This window comes from Hylobates moloch, unplaced genomic scaffold, assembly GCF_009828535.3.
Source record: "Hylobates moloch isolate HMO894 unplaced genomic scaffold, HMol_V3 SCAFFOLD_23, whole genome shotgun sequence".
Lineage (NCBI taxonomy): Eukaryota > Metazoa > Chordata > Mammalia > Primates > Hylobatidae > Hylobates > Hylobates moloch.
This window is the reverse complement of record NW_026652298.1, coordinates 39,311,154-39,330,579: the sequence shown is the minus strand read 5'-3', so window position 1 is coordinate 39,330,579 and position 19,426 is coordinate 39,311,154. Positions and strand designations below refer to the sequence as shown.

The 19,426-nt window shown below is 52.7% G+C and overlaps 1 protein-coding gene across 8 annotated transcripts; it reads left to right on the top strand.

The window, feature by feature from the left end:
• Positions 1–53: 53 nt before the first annotated feature.
• On the top strand, positions 54–19,102 carry SRRM2 (serine/arginine repetitive matrix 2). 8 transcript variants are annotated; one of them, XM_032145211.2, is made up of 15 exons: positions 54–261; positions 3,744–4,020; positions 4,885–4,992; positions 5,199–5,363; positions 6,195–6,272; positions 6,708–6,770; positions 6,860–6,892; positions 7,072–7,122; positions 7,289–7,381; positions 8,018–8,213; positions 9,261–15,961; positions 16,695–16,982; positions 18,050–18,163; positions 18,297–18,410; positions 18,551–19,102. In XM_032145211.2, the coding sequence occupies exons 2-15, from the start codon at positions 3,779–3,781 to the stop codon at positions 18,558–18,560; spliced, it is 8,256 nt and encodes a 2,751-aa protein (XP_032001102.1). In that variant the 5' UTR covers positions 54–261; positions 3,744–3,778; the 3' UTR covers positions 18,561–19,102. The 8 variants fall into 8 exon arrangements, with proteins under 8 accessions (XP_032001102.1, XP_058289784.1, XP_058289787.1 ...); XM_032145212.2 differs by lacking the exon at positions 54–261 and having other exon boundaries at positions 3,748–4,020; positions 18,300–18,410; XM_058433801.1 differs by lacking the exons at positions 3,744–4,020; positions 18,297–18,410; positions 18,551–19,102 and having other exon boundaries at positions 138–261; positions 17,326–18,163.
• The last annotated feature ends 324 nt before the right edge of the window (positions 19,103–19,426 follow it).

Genomic DNA, 19,426 nt, shown 5'->3' with positions numbered 1-19,426 from the left:
AGTTCCCGGCAGGCCCCGCGACGCGCGTTTGCGTGCTGACGCACGCAGTTAGTCGTGCTGACGTGCAGCACGGCCCAGGCGGGGTGCGAGTGGCGCAGTCGGAGCCCGCTGCGGCCCCTGAGGAAGCGAGGAGGCGTCGGCTGAGGCGGGCGGACCGGCGAGGCGGCGGCCCCAGGCCCCGGGGGACTCAGAGCTCGAGCAGCGGCAGCGGCGGCGGCGGCAAGACCTCTCCCCCTCGGAGGCGGCGGGCGGAGGCGGCGGGTGAGAGGGTGAGGGAGCCAGCGAGCCGAGTGGGGGAGGGGCGGCGGCTCCGGCGCGAGGCCAAAGCGCGCGGAGAACGGCCCAGGCCGCCGAGCTCCTCCGCGCGCACGCGCGCTCTCTGTCCTTCGCTGGCGCGGACGCCCTCGCCTCCCTTCCCCCTTCCCGCCGTTCCTGTCGCGCGCGGGCTTCGACCCCCCCGCCCCTCCCCCATGACAACGGCGCTCGCTGCCGCCTGTACTCGGGTTCGCGAGCGCCCTTGGCAAGGGGGGGAGCGCGCACCTCGGCTTCACTCTTCCCCCCCACACGTGCGGCCGAGGTGGCCTTCCCGCAGCTGCTGCTTTCAGCCCTTAAGTGGCGGGGAAGCGGCGGCGGCGGGGGGCCTGCTCCTGGACCCTCGCCCCCAGTTCCAGATCTCCTTTCCTCGGGCTTCTCTTCGGCGTTGGGCTGCCCGTGCCGGGGGCCTCCCAGACTGCGGGACGCCGCGCAGCCCCCTCCCCCATTCCGCAAGGCCGAAAATAGGCCCCCGGCGCTGCGGGGAGGGCCTTGAACTCCGTGGGCCGGATTTAAATGGTTTAGGACTCCTGGCTATCAGTCTTTGAGTTGTTAGTGGCGGGGAGAAACCCCAGATCTTAAAAACTGTGAAGAAGGTGAACGTGTTCCGTTTACATTTGTAAGGTAGACCCTGCGTTCCCTTTTTACACTTTTTCACCGTCTCCCGAGAATTCGTGTTAAAACTAAGGAGGCTTTTGGAGACCTTCGTTGGGAAGAAAACGCCGGACTCATAAGTTTTCTGGTTGGTTTCAGGCGTTATTTGGCACACAGCTCTTCTGAAGCTTGGTTTCCACTCGGCGTCAGTTAGGACGAATCTGGATCAGAATTTCCGAGTGTTGGTTGCTTTTCATCCTAAGTGCGTGGGCTTAGGGCTCTTCTAAAGCTACTGTTTTCGCTTTCTGGGTTCTTTGTGTCCACTCAGCCGCGCTGGAGCGCCCCGGTGCTGAGCTGGCTGTGCTTGCTGATGTCCATTTTCTTGGACAACCCTTGTCTCCCCTGTTGGTACCGTTTCCTTTTTCGCATATTTTAATGTTGAATTTAAATATGTCTTTCTACTTCCTTGTTAGCTTACCACTCAGATAATTTCCCAACAGAAAAGGGTCTTTCTTTTTGTCTTCCTTTGTACCTTTCACTTTTTGCTTTTAGCTTGGATACCTTTTGCATATCCGCTGTCTGTGGCCCCCACTTTAAGAGTTTTATAATATCGTTTGGTTTGGTGATTTGTGTGTGGTGTTGATCTTCCTACTTTGTGTCTTAACACACCCCTTAGATGCTGTGGGGTCGTCGTCTTTTTTTGTGGGGTAGGGGTGGCTCATTCCCTAAAAGTTCTCCGAAACATTGTGACCTAATATCCTTTGCTTAGCACCTACTGGTTTTCTTTTTTTTTTTTTTTCTGAGACGGAGTCTAGCTCTGTTGCCAGGCTGGAAGTGCAGTGGCGCGGTCTCGGCTTACTGCAACCTTTCGCCTCCCAGGTTCAAGCGATTCTCCTGCTTCAGCCTCCGGAGTTGGCTGGGATTACAGGCAATCGCCGCTGCCCAGCTAATTTTTGTATTTTTAGTAGAGACGGAGTTTCACCGTGTTGGCCAGGCTGGTGTCAATCTCCTGACCTGGTGATCCGCCCACCTCGGCCTCCCAAAGTGCTGGTATCATAGGCGTGAGCCACCGTACCCGGCCTGGTTTTCCCTTCTTAAGGAGTGGGAGGATTTTTGTGTGAGGTGGTATGGAAGTGTGGGTGAATGGTTAAGCTGAAGAATTAATTGCAGGTCAAAAACATGCTGCAGGGGCAGCAGAAATTAGGTGGGGTAGGGGAGAGGCAAAGAAGGACCTAGTTTTAAACTGTGAGGAGAATTGGTACTAGAAGATGAAAATGAGGATTGGGGTGTAGAGAAATTGATTTTTTGAGCCATAAAGTTTTTCATTTTTTCCTGGATTTCTGCTTGCCTTATCCAGGTTTAGCCTCTTCTGTCACCTTCTGCTTTCGATATTGGGTCTGCTACTGGGATTGGGTAGGGACCCTCTTTAGGCTAGGCATACACTGTGTGTGTGCGTGCATGCGCTAGTATATTTTTCCAAACATTTGTATGATGCTGCTTCATTCTGGAATTTTCTAAATGCATCCTTCCCTTCTATCCAGTTCTTATACATCTTTAATTACTCTCTCCACTTTGCCTATTCTGTAGGGTTTTTTCTCATTAGTTTTTCCTCATATGTGTATGTTCTAGGAAACTATCTTGGAGAGGATGAGGATGAAAGAGTGTATGTAATAGGAGAAAGGAATAGAGTATGTGTAGCCAAGGAATCTAGCCAGAAAAGCTGGGACTTGAGAACTTTTCAGAAACTCGTTAGGGTTGGGACAAGTTGAAAGGCTAGAACCTGGGAGGAGGCATGGGGTTAACACAGGAGAGAAGGAAGAGGCAGGGCTGGGAGAAAAAAACTAGGAAATGCTATCCAGGGGATTGGTGGGGAAAGCCAACAGTTGGACATTAATGAAAGTGGGGTGTAGAGAGGGTTTCTAGATAGATTTAGGGCAAGGTATATGGAGAAGGTATGGGAACGGTTGGAACAGGAGACTGGTTTGATGTGTTTAAATAGAGCAGAGTCGAAAACAGGTAATATTTGACAGCTGGCAAGACTTGGAGGAACTGCAAATTGTGGTAAATCCTACTGAGAGGAAGGAAATTGAAGGAATAAAATATCAGGATAGTTGATAGGATCTTTAAATATTTGGAATCAAGGAAATGGCCCTTACCTGGGAGGTGAAGCATATGACGATTATCCAAGGTTCGTGTGTGTTTCTCATGTGCATGCTGGCCTTTAGTTGGGGTGTGAGGCTGCACTTTCTGAACCAACTAGTCTGCTGTTCAGATACCTAGGGGCTGTGTAGTTTATTTCGTACTTCTATAGGGTGCTCTGAAATCCTTAGATAAGTTTTTGAGAGAGTCTTTGGACATGGACTAGAGGCCGTTGGGTGCCACAGATCTACGTCTGGTATTTGTTGTGACCAGGAGGCCTTGGTTGGTTACCAGAGGTTAGGAGTTAGAGTAGTTGGTAAAGACACCACTTGTGCATTTTGGGGCCAAAGGAGAACAAAAAGGGACAGTGTGGAGAGATTTTAGAGGAACAAAATCTTTGTTTGCCTAGGGTGGAAAAAGAAGAAAATTTAGGTGCAGGGAGGGATTATTTAGAATTCCGTGCAAGGGCATTGAGAGAAAGGTTAAGAACTGGGCTGTGATTTGGTAGAAAGAAAATTTGGAAGGACGAAGTGGTTTTCTTGGGAGACCAGGAGGATGGTGGAGCATTATACAGCAAAGACTTAGTGTGAAGATAAATGTTGAATTAGGGATGAAGGAGAGCAGGAACTTGGGTGTGGGGCGGTAAGTGGTTAGTTTGAGGCCAGGGGCCTGACCCGTGTCTCCCCGCTCCCCCTCAGGAGCGGTGGTGCCCCCCCCCCCCGGGCACGGGGCCATGTACAACGGGATCGGGCTGCCGACGCCCCGGGGCAGCGGCACCAACGGCTACGTCCAGCGCAACCTGTCCCTGGTGCGGGGCCGCCGGGGTGAGCGGCCTGACTACAAGGGAGAGGAGGAACTGCGGCGCCTGGAGGCTGCCCTGGTGAAGCGGCCTAATCCTGACATCCTGGACCACGAGCGCAAGCGGCGGGTGGAGCTGCGATGCCTCGAGCTGGAGGAGATGATGGAAGAGCAGGGGTGAGGGAGAGCTGGGGGAGAGTCAAGCACTGAATGAGTGCAGAGCTGGGGGTGTTAGATGGGATGTAGGGAGCTTAGGGTGGTTGAAAGAGGCCTGGCAAGGAGTTGTGGTAGGGGAGGAGGCAAATGAGCTCTGGAGAATTGAAAACAGTTAAGGGACAGTGCAGAGTGGGAAATGAGAAGACTTGTGTCTGGGGCATAGATGGGAGCCGGAGGGACTAAATGGAGGCACATGGGAGAAGGGAGGGGCCATTGAGGAACAAAAATGTGTTTTAAGGAAGAGATGGGAAAGCAGAGACCAGGTAGAGGAGCTAGGTAAGCTGATAGGTGTTGTCATTGGTAGAAAAGGAGAAGATAAATGGATGTAAGGATTGAGGCCTTGGAAAGTAGCATAGGCAGGAAAAGAGAAATTAGAAGAGTACTTGAAGAAGAGGGAATCATGGGCTGGGAAGGGAAATTTTGGAAAAGGAGCACATTAAGGCAGAAAACTCTTTTAGAGCAGTGGTTTTAAACTTCAATGGTGACCTTTTTATACAGTATCCCTCACTTTGGAATCCCAGGAAATAAAAGGCACGTTCTTGTTGAAGTTGGGGAGGAGCACTTGGAACCCTGCTTGCTCAATTTTTTTCTTTTGGCCCCTGAAGTGTAGCATATTTAAAATCCACTGTTCTAGAGGGAGTAGTAAGTAGAGGGAAGAAAGATGATGGGAAAAAGTCAGACAGAAGAGAAGGGACTTTTGGGTGAGCGAAAAGTTCTGTGTGTGCATGGAGAGGGAGGGGCCCCTTTTGGGAATGAGGGAAATGGAAACCTGGGACTGGGGAAAGTGTCCTGTCAAGCTTAACCCTGAAGGGATTTGTTCTTCAGGTACGAGGAACAGCAAATTCAGGAAAAAGTGGCGACCTTTCGACTCATGTTGCTGGAGAAGGATGTGAACCCTGGGGGCAAGGAAGAGACCCCAGGGCAGAGGCCAGCGTGAGTGTTGCGCTCTCCCTCGATGACTCTGGACTCTACTCTGGCTGCTGGCTGCTGCTGCTGTCCTTTTCCTTACGTGGGACTTCCTCCCTGCTTTCGTCTGCCTTTCCCGTGCCTTATTTGGCTCCTGCTTATACTTGTGTTCTTAATATGGCTCTGTCCTTTTATGTTTTTGCCCTTCAGACTTTTGCCCTTTTTTTCTCTAGGGTCACGGAGACTCACCAGTTGGCAGAATTGAATGAGAAGAAGAATGAAAGACTCCGTGCTGCCTTTGGCATCAGTGATTCTTACGTAGATGGCAGCTCTTTTGATCCTCAGCGTCGTGCCCGAGAAGCTAAACAACCAGCTCCTGAGCCTCCCAAACCTTACAGGTATACAAGGCCAAGAAACCACTGTCCGCTTCTTTTCTTGATCGTAAGCTCTTTGCTCTACTTTTTTCCTTTTGTGGGCTGGTTTCTTCCCAAACTCTTCAGATTTTGTTCTTCTGAAGTTGAGGTGTCCAAGAAAATTTGTCCAAGGGTTAGTCACAGTGGGTCACGCCTGTAATCCCAGCATTTTGGGAAGCTCAGGCAGGAGATCACTTGAGGCCAGGAGTTTGAGACCAGCCTGGGCGATATAGTGAGACCCCATCTCTACAAAAAGAAAAAAAGCTGGGTGGTGGCACATGCCTGTAGTCTAGGCTGCTTGAGGAGGTGGAGGCAGGAGGGTCTCTTGAGCCCAAGAGTTGGAGGTTACGGTGTGAGCTGTGATGCTGCCACTGCACCCCGGCTGAGGCAACAGGGCGAGACTCTTTTATTTTTTTATTTTTATTACTTTTTTTTTTTTTTTTTTTCTTTTTTGAGACGGAGTCTCGCTCTGTCGCCCAGGCTGGAGTGCAGTGGCGCGATCTCGGCTCACTGCAAGCTCCGCCTCCCGGGTTCACGCCATTCTCCTGCCTCAGCCTCTCCGAGTAGCTGGGACTACAGGCGCCCGCCACCACGCCCGGCTAATTTTTTGTATTTTTAGTAGAGACGGGGTTTCACTGTGGTCTCGATCTCCTGACCTCGTGATCCGCCCGCCTCGGCCTCCCAAAGTGCTGGGATTACAAGCGTCAGCCACCGCGCCCGGCTTTTATTACTATTTTTTTCAGACTCTGTCTTTTAAAGAAAAGAAAGGAGTGTTTGTCCTACCACCTATCTCTTCTGCTTTTCATTTTTCCCCAGCCTTGTTCGGGAGTCTAGCAGTTCTCGCTCACCCACCCCAAAGCAGAAGAAGAAGAAAAAGAAGAAAGATAGAGGACGGTAAGTTAGTTGGAAAGTTACTCTGATAGCCAGAGGACCAGTCCTGTGGTGTACTTTCTCTCTGGAAGTGGACAGTTCTGGCTTCCACAAAGCAGGAGATAGTTGTCAGGGAGGAGGGAGTTAACCATTGAGGCCTCAGCTAGAAGAAATATCTGAGTTTTTCAGTGGGGAAGTGTTGAGTTTGCAGTTCTGCTAATTAAGATTGGCCAGCAGCATTTTGGATTCTGGATTTTTTTTTCATTTTGAGGTTTGTTGACTTAAGGAGTTACTCGTACTTGTTGGAGAAGGAAGAAATAAGTCCTGGGCTTAGGTCTGGGGCATTAGTGCTATTAGGATGTTCAAGTGTTTTAGAAACCTTTTTAGGGGAGAGGTTGTAAGTGGGAGGGCCAGGAAAGAAGCCAAGCAGAATGATCTTGCTTCTGAATCCATCTTTAGCAGGTCAGAGAGCAGCTCTCCTCGACGGGAGAGAAAGAAAAGCTCAAAGAAGAAGAAGCACAGGTACGAGGTGGGAATACTTGAATGATTGGAGAAGGTTTGCTGATTTCAGGCAGAGGTGTTTCTTATGTTTTTTCTTTTTATTCCAACAGGTCAGAATCTGAGTCCAAGAAGCGTAAGCATAGGTAAGAGCTCTTTAACTCATAGGGGGCGCAGTGGCATGTGGAGTGATGATTTCTTTTTCTTGGAGTGAAGCTCAATTCCTTGATCTTTCTTGTGTCAACACTCACTCTTTCCATTTCACTTTTGGTTTTATTTCCTTTTTTAAAGAAGTTGCTTTTAACAACCTTTCCTTATTTCCCAGGTCTCCCACTCCAAAGAGCAAACGTAAATCTAAGGACAAAAAGCGAAAGCGGTGAGTGAATTTGTGGGGAATTTGCTTAGGAAGTAAGTGAATGCCACCTTAGTGGGAGGGGGTTGATTAAGTTATGTCCCTGACTGGGAAAGGGTTGGGGGATAGGTGAGGAGAATCCAGGGCAGGTACAGCAGTACCCTGAGCTGTGGCGGTGGTCTTCCTTCAGGTCTCGAAGTACAACACCAGCCCCCAAGAGCCGCCGGGCCCACCGTTCAACTTCTGCTGACTCTGCTTCCTCCTCCGATACTTCCCGCAGTCGGTAAGGGGTAGTCCAGGAGGAAGGGAGGGAGAGGGAATGATGGGTTAATTAATTTAATATTTATTGAGCGCCCACGGTGTGCTAGGCGCTGCACAGACCATTCGGAAGACACGGTCCCTGCCCTCTAGGAGCTGACAGGCTAAAGCAACAGGATGGACAGACATATACATTTTCCCCTTCTCTTTTTTTTTGTTTTTGTTTTTGTTTATTTGTTATTTTTGTTTCGTTCTGATGTATATGGACTGCCAGAATAGGGGGGGTGGTGGTTTGTTCGTGGTGTCTGGGGGAGGAAGGAATCCTTACCCTGGCTTCCTTAATCGGGGAAGGCTTCCTGAAGGAGGTGGGCTCAGAGGTGAGTTGTGAATGCAGCGGGTAGGGAGTGGGTTGGGTGAATGGTTTGGGGGAGGTGAGTAAAGGGGTAGAGGGAGAACACTCTTTGGGATTGTGTTGGGAAGAGAAGAACCAAAGCGGACTGTACTTGCATCTCAGTGAACGATTTGAGTTGTGCGACTAAGAAGGCTTTTTGGAAGAGGGTTGTACAGTTAGGAAAGGTGGGTGGGAGTTGGGGAGGGGGTTTTCTGTTCTCCCTTTGAGCTGATTTCCTTCCTCTCCCGCGTCCTCAATTAACTCCTGCAGGTCTCGAAGTGCTGCAGCTAAAACTCATACAACTGCCTTGACTGGGCGAAGTCCTTCCCCTGCTTCAGGGCGACGAGGGGAGGGAGATGCGCCTTTCAGTGAACCGGGTACCAGCACACAACGGCCTAGTAGCCCGGAGCCTGCTACAAAACAGCCTAGCAGCCCTTATGAAGACAAAGATAAAGACAAGAAGGAGGTATGTTCCTGAGTTGGTGATGGTCATTGGATTGCAAATGTGTAGATTTAGGGTAGATGTGATGTGAAAGGGAGAGGTAATAACTTACTAAAATAAATTCAGTTTTTTTTTCTGCATTCCTCTCCCAGTTCTCTTACTGCATCTGCAGAACTTTTAGTATTGTTACTAGACTGAATTGTGAACCCTTTAGAATCAAATCTCACTGGATATTAGGTTTTATATTGTATCTTGTTTATACGTAGATAGACCTGTAACAAAAGTTGTATTTTACCTGTGTACTCCATATGATGCCTCTAGTTTCTTCTCTTTTTTCATTAAATGCTGGTCATGTCTCACCAAAACTTTTTAATCCATTGGGTTGCCAGCAGTAGTTTGAATGAAACACTGAAATAGTCTTCGGTAGTCTTCTGTTCTAATTTTAAGCATTAATCATTTCCTCTTGCTTCAGTGATTACAGTGTGAATTCTTGGCCTCTATCATCAATTTTCCATGTCATCCAGGGTTACCTTTCCAAATTACAAGTTGGTTGACCTCAGAAACTTAACTACTTCCGTATTGCTTTTGAAATATATTTAAGGCTTTTAATAATCTGGTCTTTTTCTCATCTCCTGTGCTCTCCCCATCCTGGCCTGCTTTTTTACTCTTCACACAAATCATGTTTTCACATCTTTATTCATGCTGTTTCTTTTCCTTTAATAAAGTTATTCTTCAAAGGTGAAGTTGCCATTCGCTTTAGGAAACTGCTTATTTTTCCATTTAAAGATAGTTTTTTTCCGTTCTTAAGACATTTTGTAGTGGTATTTGTTAAATGTAGTGCTTTAGTTATTTGCATTTTGTGTTTCTTTCAGTTTTAAGATTCTGACTATCCATATCTTCATATGTTTTCACTGCTTTATATGATTCCTTGTTTTTGAATGAAAGTGATCGCTTGTGGTCAGAGGGTGTGTAAAAGAAAAGTTATCATTGGAAAGGGTGTTGGGATCTTAGGGGTGATGTGAAGTTTTGGCGTTTATGAATCCCTATCCCTACTCTCTCTTCCACTCTTAGAAATCTGCAACTCGACCTAGCCCCTCTCCGGAAAGGAGCAGCACAGGCCCAGAACCACCTGCTCCCACTCCGCTCCTTGCTGAGCGACATGGCGGCTCCCCACAACCCCATGCAACAACCCCCTTAAGCCAGGAGCCAGTGAACCCCCCATCTGAGGCCTCTCCAACTCGGGGCCGTTCACCACCTAAGTCTCCTGAGAAACTTCCCCAGTCTTCTTCCTCAGAGAGCAGCCCACCATCCCCTCAACCTACCAAAGTTTCTCGGCATGCCAGCTCTTCCCCAGAAAGTCCTAAACCTGCTCCAGCTCCGGGGTCCCACCGAGAGATTTCTTCTTCTCCCACATCCAAGAATCGCTCACATGGCCGAGCAAAACGGGATAAATCGCATTCTCATACCCCCTCCCGTAGGGTGGGGAGGTCCCGTAGCCCTGCCACCACTAAGAGAGGGCGATCTCGGTCTCGAACCCCTACCAAGAGAGGTCATTCTCGATCCCGATCTCCCCAGTGGCGTAGGTCCAGGTCTGCACAGAGGTGGGGAAGATCTAGAAGCCCCCAGCGACGTGGCCGCTCTAGGTCTCCTCAGCGACCAGGCTGGTCTAGGAGCAGAAATACCCAGAGAAGAGGCAGGTCTAGGTCAGCAAGGCGAGGGAGGTCCCACTCTAGATCCCCAGCCACTAGGGGCAGATCTCGTTCTAGATCACCAGCCCGTCGGGGCAGGTCCCGCTCTAGAACACCTGCCAGGCGAAGATCACGATCCAGAACACCCACCAGGCGTAGGTCTCGGTCTAGAACACCAGCCCGGAGAGGCAGGTCTCGGTCTAGAACACCTGCCAGGCGCAGATCTAGGACCCGATCACCAGCACGACGCAGGTCTCGTAGTAGATCACCAGCCAGGAGAAGTGGCAGGTCACGCTCTAGAACCCCAGCTAGACGTGGCCGCTCGCGCTCCAGAACCCCAGCCAGACGTGGCCGCTCACGCTCTAGAACCCCAGCTAGACGCAGTGGTCGCTCACGCTCCAGAACACCAGCCAGGAGAGGGAGGTCTCGGTCTAGGACACCAAGACGAGGAAGATCCCGCAGTAGAAGCTTAGTTAGACGTGGAAGATCTCACTCTAGAACACCTCAAAGAAGAGGCAGATCTGGCTCATCTTCAGAGCGGAAGAACAAATCCAGAACATCTCAGAGAAGAAGCAGGTCCAATTCAAGCCCAGAAATGAAGAAGTCTCGCGTTTCTTCAAGGCGGAGCAGGTCTCTCTCTTCACCACGGTCCAAAGCAAAATCTCGCTTGTCTTTGAGGCGCAGCCTTTCAGGGTCTTCCCCATGCCCTAAACAAAAGTCACAGACACCACCCAGGCGCAGTCGCTCTGGATCCTCCCAACCTAAAGCTAAATCTAGAACGCCACCCAGACGTAGTCGCTCCAGTTCTTCACCACCACCTAAACAGAAATCTAAAACACCATCAAGACAAAGTCATTCCAGTTCATCTCCTCATCCTAAAGTGAAATCTGGAACACCACCGAGGCAAGAGTCTATAACAAGTCCCCAGGCCAATGAGCAATCTGTAACGCCACAGAGACGCAGCTGTTTTGAATCATCACCTGACCCTGAGTTGAAATCTAGGACCCCTTCTAGACATAGCTGCGCAGGGTCCTCTCCTCCTAGAGTGAAATCTAGCACACCTCCCAGACAGAGCCCATCTAGGTCATCATCTCCACAACCCAAAGTGAAGGCGATAATGTCACCAAGACAAAGAAGCCATTCTGGCTCCTCTTCTCCAAGTCCTAGTAGGGTGACATCGAGAACAACTCCACGGCAAAGCAGATCAGTGTCTCCCTGCTCCAACGTAGAATCCAGATTGTTGCCAAGATACAGTCATTCTGGGTCCTCCTCACCAGATACCAAAGTGAAACCTGAAACACCGCCAAGACAAAGTCACTCAGGGTCTGTTTCACCATACCCCAAAGTAAAGGCCCAAACTCCACCAGGGCCAAGTCTTTCTGGATCAAAGTCACCATGTCCCCAAGAGAAGTCTAAAGACTCACTAGTTCAAAGTTGCCCTGGATCCTTCTCTCTGTGTGCAGGAGTAAAATCTAGCACACCACCAGGCGAGAGTTATTTTGGCCTCTCATCTCTGCAACTGAAAGGACAATCTCAGACTTCACCAGACCACAGATCTGATACTTCAAGTCCAGAAGTGAGACAGAGTCACTCAGAATCACCATCTCTGCAGAGCAAATCTCAAACATCACCTAAGGGAGGTCGGTCCAGGTCTTCATCTCCAGTCACTGAGCTGGCATCCAGATCTCCAATAAGACAAGAGAGAGTTGAGTTGTCAGCGAGTCCTATGTTGAAATCTGGAATGTCTCCTGAGCAGAGCAGGTTCCAGTCTGACTCTTCTTCACATCCTACAGTGGACTTGAATTCTCTCTTGGGGCAGAGTAGATCGGAGACTTCTGAATCAAAAGAGAAAATGGCCTTACCCCCTCAGGAGGATGCTACTGCATCGCCTCCTAGACAGAAAGACAAATTTAGTCCCTTTCCAGTACAGGATAGGCCTGAGTCTTCACTGGTATTCAAAGACACACCTAGAACCCCGCCAAGGGAAAGAAGTGGTGCTGGGTCATCTCCAGAAACAAAAGAGCAAAATAGTGCATTGCCTACGTCAAGCCAAGATGAAGAATTAATGGAGGTGGTAGAGAAGTCGGAAGAACCCGCAAGCCAAATCCTGTCTCATTTGTCTTCAGAACTTAAAGAAATGTCCGCAGGTAACTTTGAGTCATCTCCTGAAGTAGAAGAAAGGCCTGCTGTGTCTTTGACTCTTGATCAGAGCCAGTCACAGGCTTCTTTGGAAGCAGTAGAAGTCCCTTCAATGGCCTCATCTTGGGGTGGGCCACATTTTTCTCCAGAACATAAAGAACTGTCTAACTCCCCACTCAGGGAGAACAGCTTTGGATCACCTTTAGAATTTAGAAACTCAGGCCCACTTGGTACAGAAATGAATACTGGATTTTCTTCTGACGTTAAAGAAGATTTGAATGGACCTTTTCTTAATCAGCTGGAAACAGATCCATCTCTAGACATGAAAGAACAATCGACAAGATCCTCTAGACGCAGCAGTTCTGAGTTATCCCCAGATGCAGTGGAAAAGGCAGGGATGTCTTCAAATCAGAGCGTCTCTTCACCTGTGCTTGATGCTGTACCCAGAACACCCTCGAGAGAAAGAAGTAGTTCTGCATCTTCTCCTGAAATGAAAGATGGTTTACCCAGAACTCCATCGAGGAGAAGCAGGTCTGGGTCTTCTCCAGGACTTAGAGATGGGTCTGGGACTCCCTCGAGGCACAGCCTGTCTGGGTCCTCTCCTGGAATGAAAGATATACCTAGAACACCATCTAGAGGGAGAAGTGAATGTGATTCTTCCCCAGAACCGAAAGCTTTGCCTCAGACTCCTAGGCCGAGGAGTCGTTCTCCATCATCCCCAGAGCTCAACAACAAGTGTCTTACCCCCCAGAGAGAAAGAAGCGGGTCAGAATCATCAGTTGATCAGAAAACTGTGGCTCGGACTCCCCTGGGGCAGAGAAGTCGTTCGGGATCTTCTCAAGAACTTGATGTGAAACCCAGTGCATCCCCTCAGGAAAGAAGTGAATCAGACTCTTCTCCAGATTCTAAAGCCAAGACACGAACCCCACTTCGGCAAAGGAGTCGCTCTGGATCATCTCCAGAGGTTGACAGCAAATCTCGACCATCCCCTCGGCGCAGTAGGTCTGGTTCCTCCCCTGAAGTGAAAGATAAGCCAAGAGCAGCACCCAGGGCACAGAGTGGTTCTGATTCCTCTCCTGAACCTAAAGCTCCAGCCCCTCGGGCCCTTCCCAGACGAAGCAGATCAGGTTCATCAAGCAAAGGCAGAGGTCCTTCTCCTGAAGGAAGCAGCAGTACTGAGTCCTCTCCTGAACATCCGCCCAAATCCAGAACTGCTCGCAGAGGTTCCAGGTCATCACCAGAGCCCAAGACCAAGTCTCGTACACCACCTCGACGTCGCAGCTCTCGGTCATCTCCTGAGCTAACAAGGAAGGCCAGACTCTCCCGTAGAAGCCGCTCTGCCTCATCCTCACCAGAAACTCGCTCTAGAACTCCCCCAAGGCACCGGAGAAGTCCCTCAGTGTCTTCCCCGGAGCCAGCCGAAAAGTCAAGGTCTTCACGCCGACGGCGCTCAGCTTCATCTCCACGCACTAAGACAACCTCAAGGAGAGGCCGCTCTCCTTCTCCAAAGCCTCGTGGACTCCAGAGGTCCCGTTCCCGCTCAAGGAGAGAGAAAACAAGAACAACCCGACGTCGAGATAGGTCTGGATCTTCTCAGTCAACCTCTCGGCGAAGACAGCGGAGCCGGTCAAGGTCGCGGGTTACTCGGCGGCGGAGGGGAGGCTCTGGTTATCACTCAAGGTCCCCTGCCCGGCAGGAAAGTTCCCGGACCTCCTCTCGACGCCGAAGAGGCCGCTCTCGGACACCCCCAACCAGTCGGAAGCGTTCTCGCTCACGCACGTCACCAGCCCCGTGGAAACGCTCTAGATCTCGAGCCTCTCCGGCCACTCACCGGCGATCCAGGTCCAGAACCCCCCTGATAAGCCGACGTAGGTCCAGGTCTCGAACGTCACCAGTCAGCCGGAGACGGTCAAGGTCCAGGACTTCAGTGACTCGACGAAGATCCCGGTCAAGAGCATCCCCAGTGAGCAGAAGGCGATCCAGATCCAGAACACCACCAGTAACCCGCCGTCGTTCAAGGTCCAGAACGCCAACAACACGCCGCCGCTCCCGTTCTAGAACTCCACCAGTGACTCGCAGAAGGTCCAGATCTAGGACTCCACCAGTAACCAGGAGGCGATCTCGAAGCAGAACTTCACCTATCACTCGCAGAAGATCAAGATCCAGAACATCTCCGGTCACCCGAAGGAGATCTCGATCTCGCACATCTCCAGTAACTCGAAGAAGGTCCCGCTCTCGAACCTCACCAGTGACACGCCGCCGCTCTAGGTCCCGGACACCTCCAGCTATTCGGCGCCGCTCTAGATCTCGAACGCCACTGTTGCCACGCAAACGTTCTCGGAGTCGCTCACCACTTGCTATCCGCCGCCGCTCCAGATCCCGTACTCCACGAACAGCTCGGGGTAAACGGTCCTTAACAAGGTCTCCTCCAGCCATCCGCAGGCGTTCTGCATCTGGAAGTAGTTCTGATCGTTCACGATCTGCTACTCCTCCAGCAACAAGAAATCATTCTGGTTCACGGACACCTCCAGTAGCACTCAACAGCTCCAGAATGAGCTGCTTCAGTCGTCCTAGCATGTCCCCAACACCTCTTGACCGCTGCAGATCACCTGGAATGCTTGAACCCCTTGGCAGCTCTAGAACACCCATGTCTGTCCTGCAGCAAGCCGGTGGCTCCATGATGGATGGCCCAGGTCCCCGAATACCTGACCACCAGAGAACATCTGTGCCAGAAAATCATGCTCAGTCCAGGATTGCACTTGCCCTGACGGCCATCAGTCTTGGCACCGCTCGGCCTCCTCCATCCATGTCTGCTGCTGGCCTTGCTGCAAGAATGTCCCAGGTTCCAGCCCCGGTGCCTCTCATGAGTCTCAGAACCGCCCCAGCAGCCAGCCTTGCCAGCAGGATTCCTGCAGCCTCTGCGGCAGCCATGAACCTAGCCAGCGCCAGGACACCTGCCATCCCAACAGCAGTGAACCTGGCTGACTCTCGAACGCCAGCTGCAGCAGCGGCCATGAACTTGGCCAGCCCCAGAACAGCAGTGGCACCTTCGGCTGTGAACCTGGCTGACCCTCGCACTCCCACAGCCCCAGCTGTGAACCTAGCAGGGGCCAGAACCCCAGCTGCCTTGGCAGCTCTGAGTCTCACAGGCTCTGGCACACCACCAACTGCTGCAAACTATCCCTCCAGCTCCAGAACACCACAGGCTCCAGCCTCTGCAAACCTGGTGGGTCCTCGGTCTGCACATGCCACAGCTCCTGTGAATATTGCCGGCTCCAGAACCGCTGCAGCCTTGGCCCCCGCGAGCCTCGCCAGTGCTAGGATGGCTCCAGCATTGTCTGGTGCAAACCTCACCAGCCCCAGGGTGCCCCTTTCTGCCTACGAGCGTGTCAGTGGCAGAACCTCACCGCCGCTCCTTGACCGAGCTAGATCCAGAACACCACCGTCTGCCCCAAGCCAGTCTAGGATGACCTCTGAACGGGCTCCCTCCCCTTCCTCTAGAATGGGCCAGGCTCCTTCACAGTCTCTTCTCCCTCCAGCACAGGATCAGCCGAGGTCTCCTGTGCCTTCTGCTTTTTCAGACCAATCCCGTTGTTTGATTGCCCAGACCACCCCTGTAGCAGGGTCTCAGTCCCTTTCCTCTGGGGCAGTGGCAACGACCACGTCCTCTGCTGGTGACCACAATGGCATGCTCTCTGTCCCTGCCCCTGGGGTGCCCCACTCTGATGTGGGGGAGCCACCTGCCTCTACTGGGGCCCAGCAGCCTTCTGCATTAGCCGCCCTGCAGCCAGCAAAGGAGCGGCGGAGTTCCTCGTCGTCGTCGTCGTCCTCTAGCTCATCCTCTTCATCATCGTCGTCATCATCGTCATCGTCCTCCTCTGGCTCCAGTTCTAGTGACTCAGAGGGCTCTAGCCTTCCTGTGCAACCTGAGGTGGCACTGAAGAGGTGAGGGAGCTTGACTTTTAGAAATCTTCAGTGGGGAGGTATTGGGGATAGGTTGGGGAGCGGGGAGGGAGAAACCATGTCACAGGTGCTTAGCTCTTGGAGGAGGTATGGGGACCTTGACCCTCAAGCTGGGGGTAGGAGAGAATGCTGGGGCAGGGGGCGGGGGGAGGAGGAATGGGACGATAAAAGTCTCCGAAGGTTCATTCTCTAGAGGATAATGATGAGTTTTCCGTCTCTACAGAGGACAGAACTAGAGGAAATGGACTTAATTTTACAGCAGGAGGGATGGCAGTTAGACCTCAAGAGGAACTCCCTGGGCTGGAAGGATCTTCAGAGGTCATCCCATCCCTCTCCCTGCCTCCAGGCAGGACGGCCCCTTCCCCAGCCAACCTGCACTCACAGGGGCCTCCCCAAGCTGCGGCTCTCCGAGGAAGGAGACTACCCAGCTTCAGCTTCCACACCTGAGCCCAGAGGCCTTATTCCTCCATCAGGGACATTCTTGAGGTTTAACCTTGATCCCTTATGCTGCGGGCCCCAGCCTGTTGCTTCTGTTAGCAGAGGTTGGGTCAGCTCGCACCACTGCTCTCCAGAGAATTGCTGGCTCACATGGCTCGGAGAGCTCCCAGCGCCTTTCTCAGGCACCCCTCCCCCCACTGCCGTTCCTCCAGGCCAAGGAAGGTAGGGTTGGGGCTGGGGCAGCTTGTCTCCTTGTGACACTCTTCTCCTCCCACAGGGTCCCCAGCCCCACCCCAGCCCCAAAGGAGGCTGTTCGAGAGGGACGTCCTCCGGAGCCAACCCCAGCCAAACGGAAGAGGCGCTCTAGCAGTTCCAGTTCCAGCTCCTCCTCTTCATCTTCCTCCTCCTCCTCCTCCTCCTCTTCTTCCTCCTCCTCTTCCTCTTCTTCCTCTTCCTCCTCATCTTCCTCCTCCTCCTCGTCTTCCTCCCCTTCCCCTGCTAAGCCTGGCCCTCAGGCCTTGCCCAAACCTGCAAGCCCCAAGAAGCCACCCCCTGGCGAGCGGAGGTGAGTGCTGCCTTGCCTGAGATGGAAGGAGGGTGGGGGAGTGACTTGCCCAGAGAAGGGGCCCTGGGGTGTGAGCTCCCCGCTGGGTGTCTCACGTGGCCTTGGGCATCTGGTTGTAGGGGATGAGGCACTTGCTCTCCTCTCCCCATGCTCGTTGCACCCTGTTCTGGCGAAGGGCTGCGCCATCCACAGTGGCGCTCAGGCCAGGACCAGGGGGTCCTTGGTTTCTTCCTCTCCCTCCCTCAACACATAGTCTGTTCCCAGGGTTCTAGCTTTGTCTCCCTGTTGCTACTGCCAGGGCTCTGGTCTGGCCACCATCATCTTCTCCCGACTCTGTCCACAGCCTCCTCCCTGTCTCCCCGTCTCCACGCCATTCTCTTCCACATGTAGCCAGAGGGACCTTTCTAAAACGCACATCTGGCTACTTCCCTCCACTCCACAAATCCTTCGGGACGCCCTGTGGCCTGCAGGACAAAGCCCCACCTCTGCGGGAGTGGCGTGTGAGGCTCTTCACCAACGGGCCTTGCCCGCCCTGTGTTCTCCTCCTGCCCGCCCCCACACATGCCCTGTGCTCCAGCCACACCCAGCGCCTTGCAGTCTAAGGAGAGCCCATGCCTTTGGACATGCTGTTCCTTCTGCCTGGAATTTCCTTGTCCGCCTGGTGAACTCCTCGTTCTGCAAGACTCCGCTCAAAACAGCACCTTCGAGAAGACTGCCCTGCCCCTTCCCTGCCCTGCCCCATGTCCCCCTCCCTTGGGTCCCCAGAGCCACGCACATCCAGCCCTGCTTCCCACACATGGGGCCGTGCGTGCCTTTCTTCACCACTGAGCTCCTTCAAGGGCAGGGACTGTCTTTTATCTTTGCATCCCCCGCTGCACCCTGTGCCTGCCCACTGGGCACTCGGTGGATGGTGTGCGGGCGGATGGGTGAGTGAGCGGACAAAGGTGGGTCTGAGGCTGGCCCTGTGTGGTGTGAGGTTTGGTGGTCAGGACCTGGGCGGGTGGTCCTGAGTGCTGGCCGGTGTGCTTGAAAGGGTGTGGTGCTATTGGGTCCTACTGTGTTCCCAGGTCCCGAAGCCCCCGGAAGCCAATAGACTCCCTTAGGGACTCTCGGTCCCTCAGCTACTCGCCTGTGGAGCGTCGCCGTCCCTCGCCCCAGCCCTCGCCACGGGACCAGCAGAGGTAAGGCCAACTGCAGGTGTCAGCACCCAACCTTGTCTGGCCGCCACTGCTTTCTACAAAGAAGAAAGCTTTGTGGCTCTGTAGTGCCTGAGGTGGTGCCACCCTGTGGCCTGATGTCTGTCCTGTGTTGCAGCAGCAGCAGTGAGCGGGGTTCCCGGAGAGGCCAGCGTGGGGACAGCCGCTCCCCCAGCCACAAGCGCAGGAGGGAGACACCTAGCCCTCGGCCCATGAGACACCGCTCCTCCAGGTGCGTGTCCTGGAAGGCTGAGGCCCCCTTCCAGGAGCCAGCGGTGGTGGTGGGTGGTGGCCCCATTTTGGGAGTGGACCAGAAACTGGCCTTGAGGGCTGGGGTGGGAACTCTCTCTTGACCCATATCTTCTGTTGCAGGTCTCCATAAATTGTCTTTGGGGGATTCCACCACACCCAGTGCTCTGGAGCCACAGGGAGTGTCCCTTCTTCCCCAGCAGAGCCATGGGAGGGTCCTTGTCTGCTCTCCTTTGAACCTTGGCAGCCCTTGGATGGAGGGCTCCCTTTCCCTCCCCTTTTTTTTTTGTTCCTGTGAAATGTTAATCTCCGTGAGTTCTTCCTGGTTCATGTGTTCTGGGGGGTTTGGGGTGGGAGGGAATGCAGATTGGAGTTGGGGGGAGGGGAGGATACAGTTCAGGACACCCCAGCCTGGAGTCAGGGCCAGGGAGGCATGGCCCCACGTGTATCCAAAAGTTCCCAGGGGTGATTGTGATGGTGGTTGGGACTGGAGGTTGTGTAAGGTGTTCTTGGAAGGAAGGGGCAGGATTTGGAATTAGTTGGTCCCTACTGTCCCCCATGAGGTTGTGTACCCCTCCCCCCAACTTTTCACGTTTCTTAAAGGCATTTTGGTTTTTTAAAATCTGTACAGCAAGAGCAACTTTTTCTGTCAAATAAAAATGAGAAATGCAGGAACTGGGTCTGTAGACTGTTTATTAAAGGTGTGGTAAGGGGGCAGCCATTTCCCTCCCTGATTACAGCCCCCAGTGTGGGTGGACCTGTGTGGGTCCGCCTTGGGGTTCCCTCATTGAACATGCTGTCAAACCAGGACACTGGCTCCAGCTTTTGTTTCTGCTCTTGGCCATCGTCCTCAGGACAAGAGGCCCGTAGGAGTGGACATGTAGGCTATGGGGGTGGGGGGCACTTAGAAGGAAAAAGGCCTAAAACTGGCCTGTCCCTGAGGCTGGCTCGGGTCTTTGTGTCCCTCCCAGTCCTCCCCTCCCCCTGGAGTGGTTGACG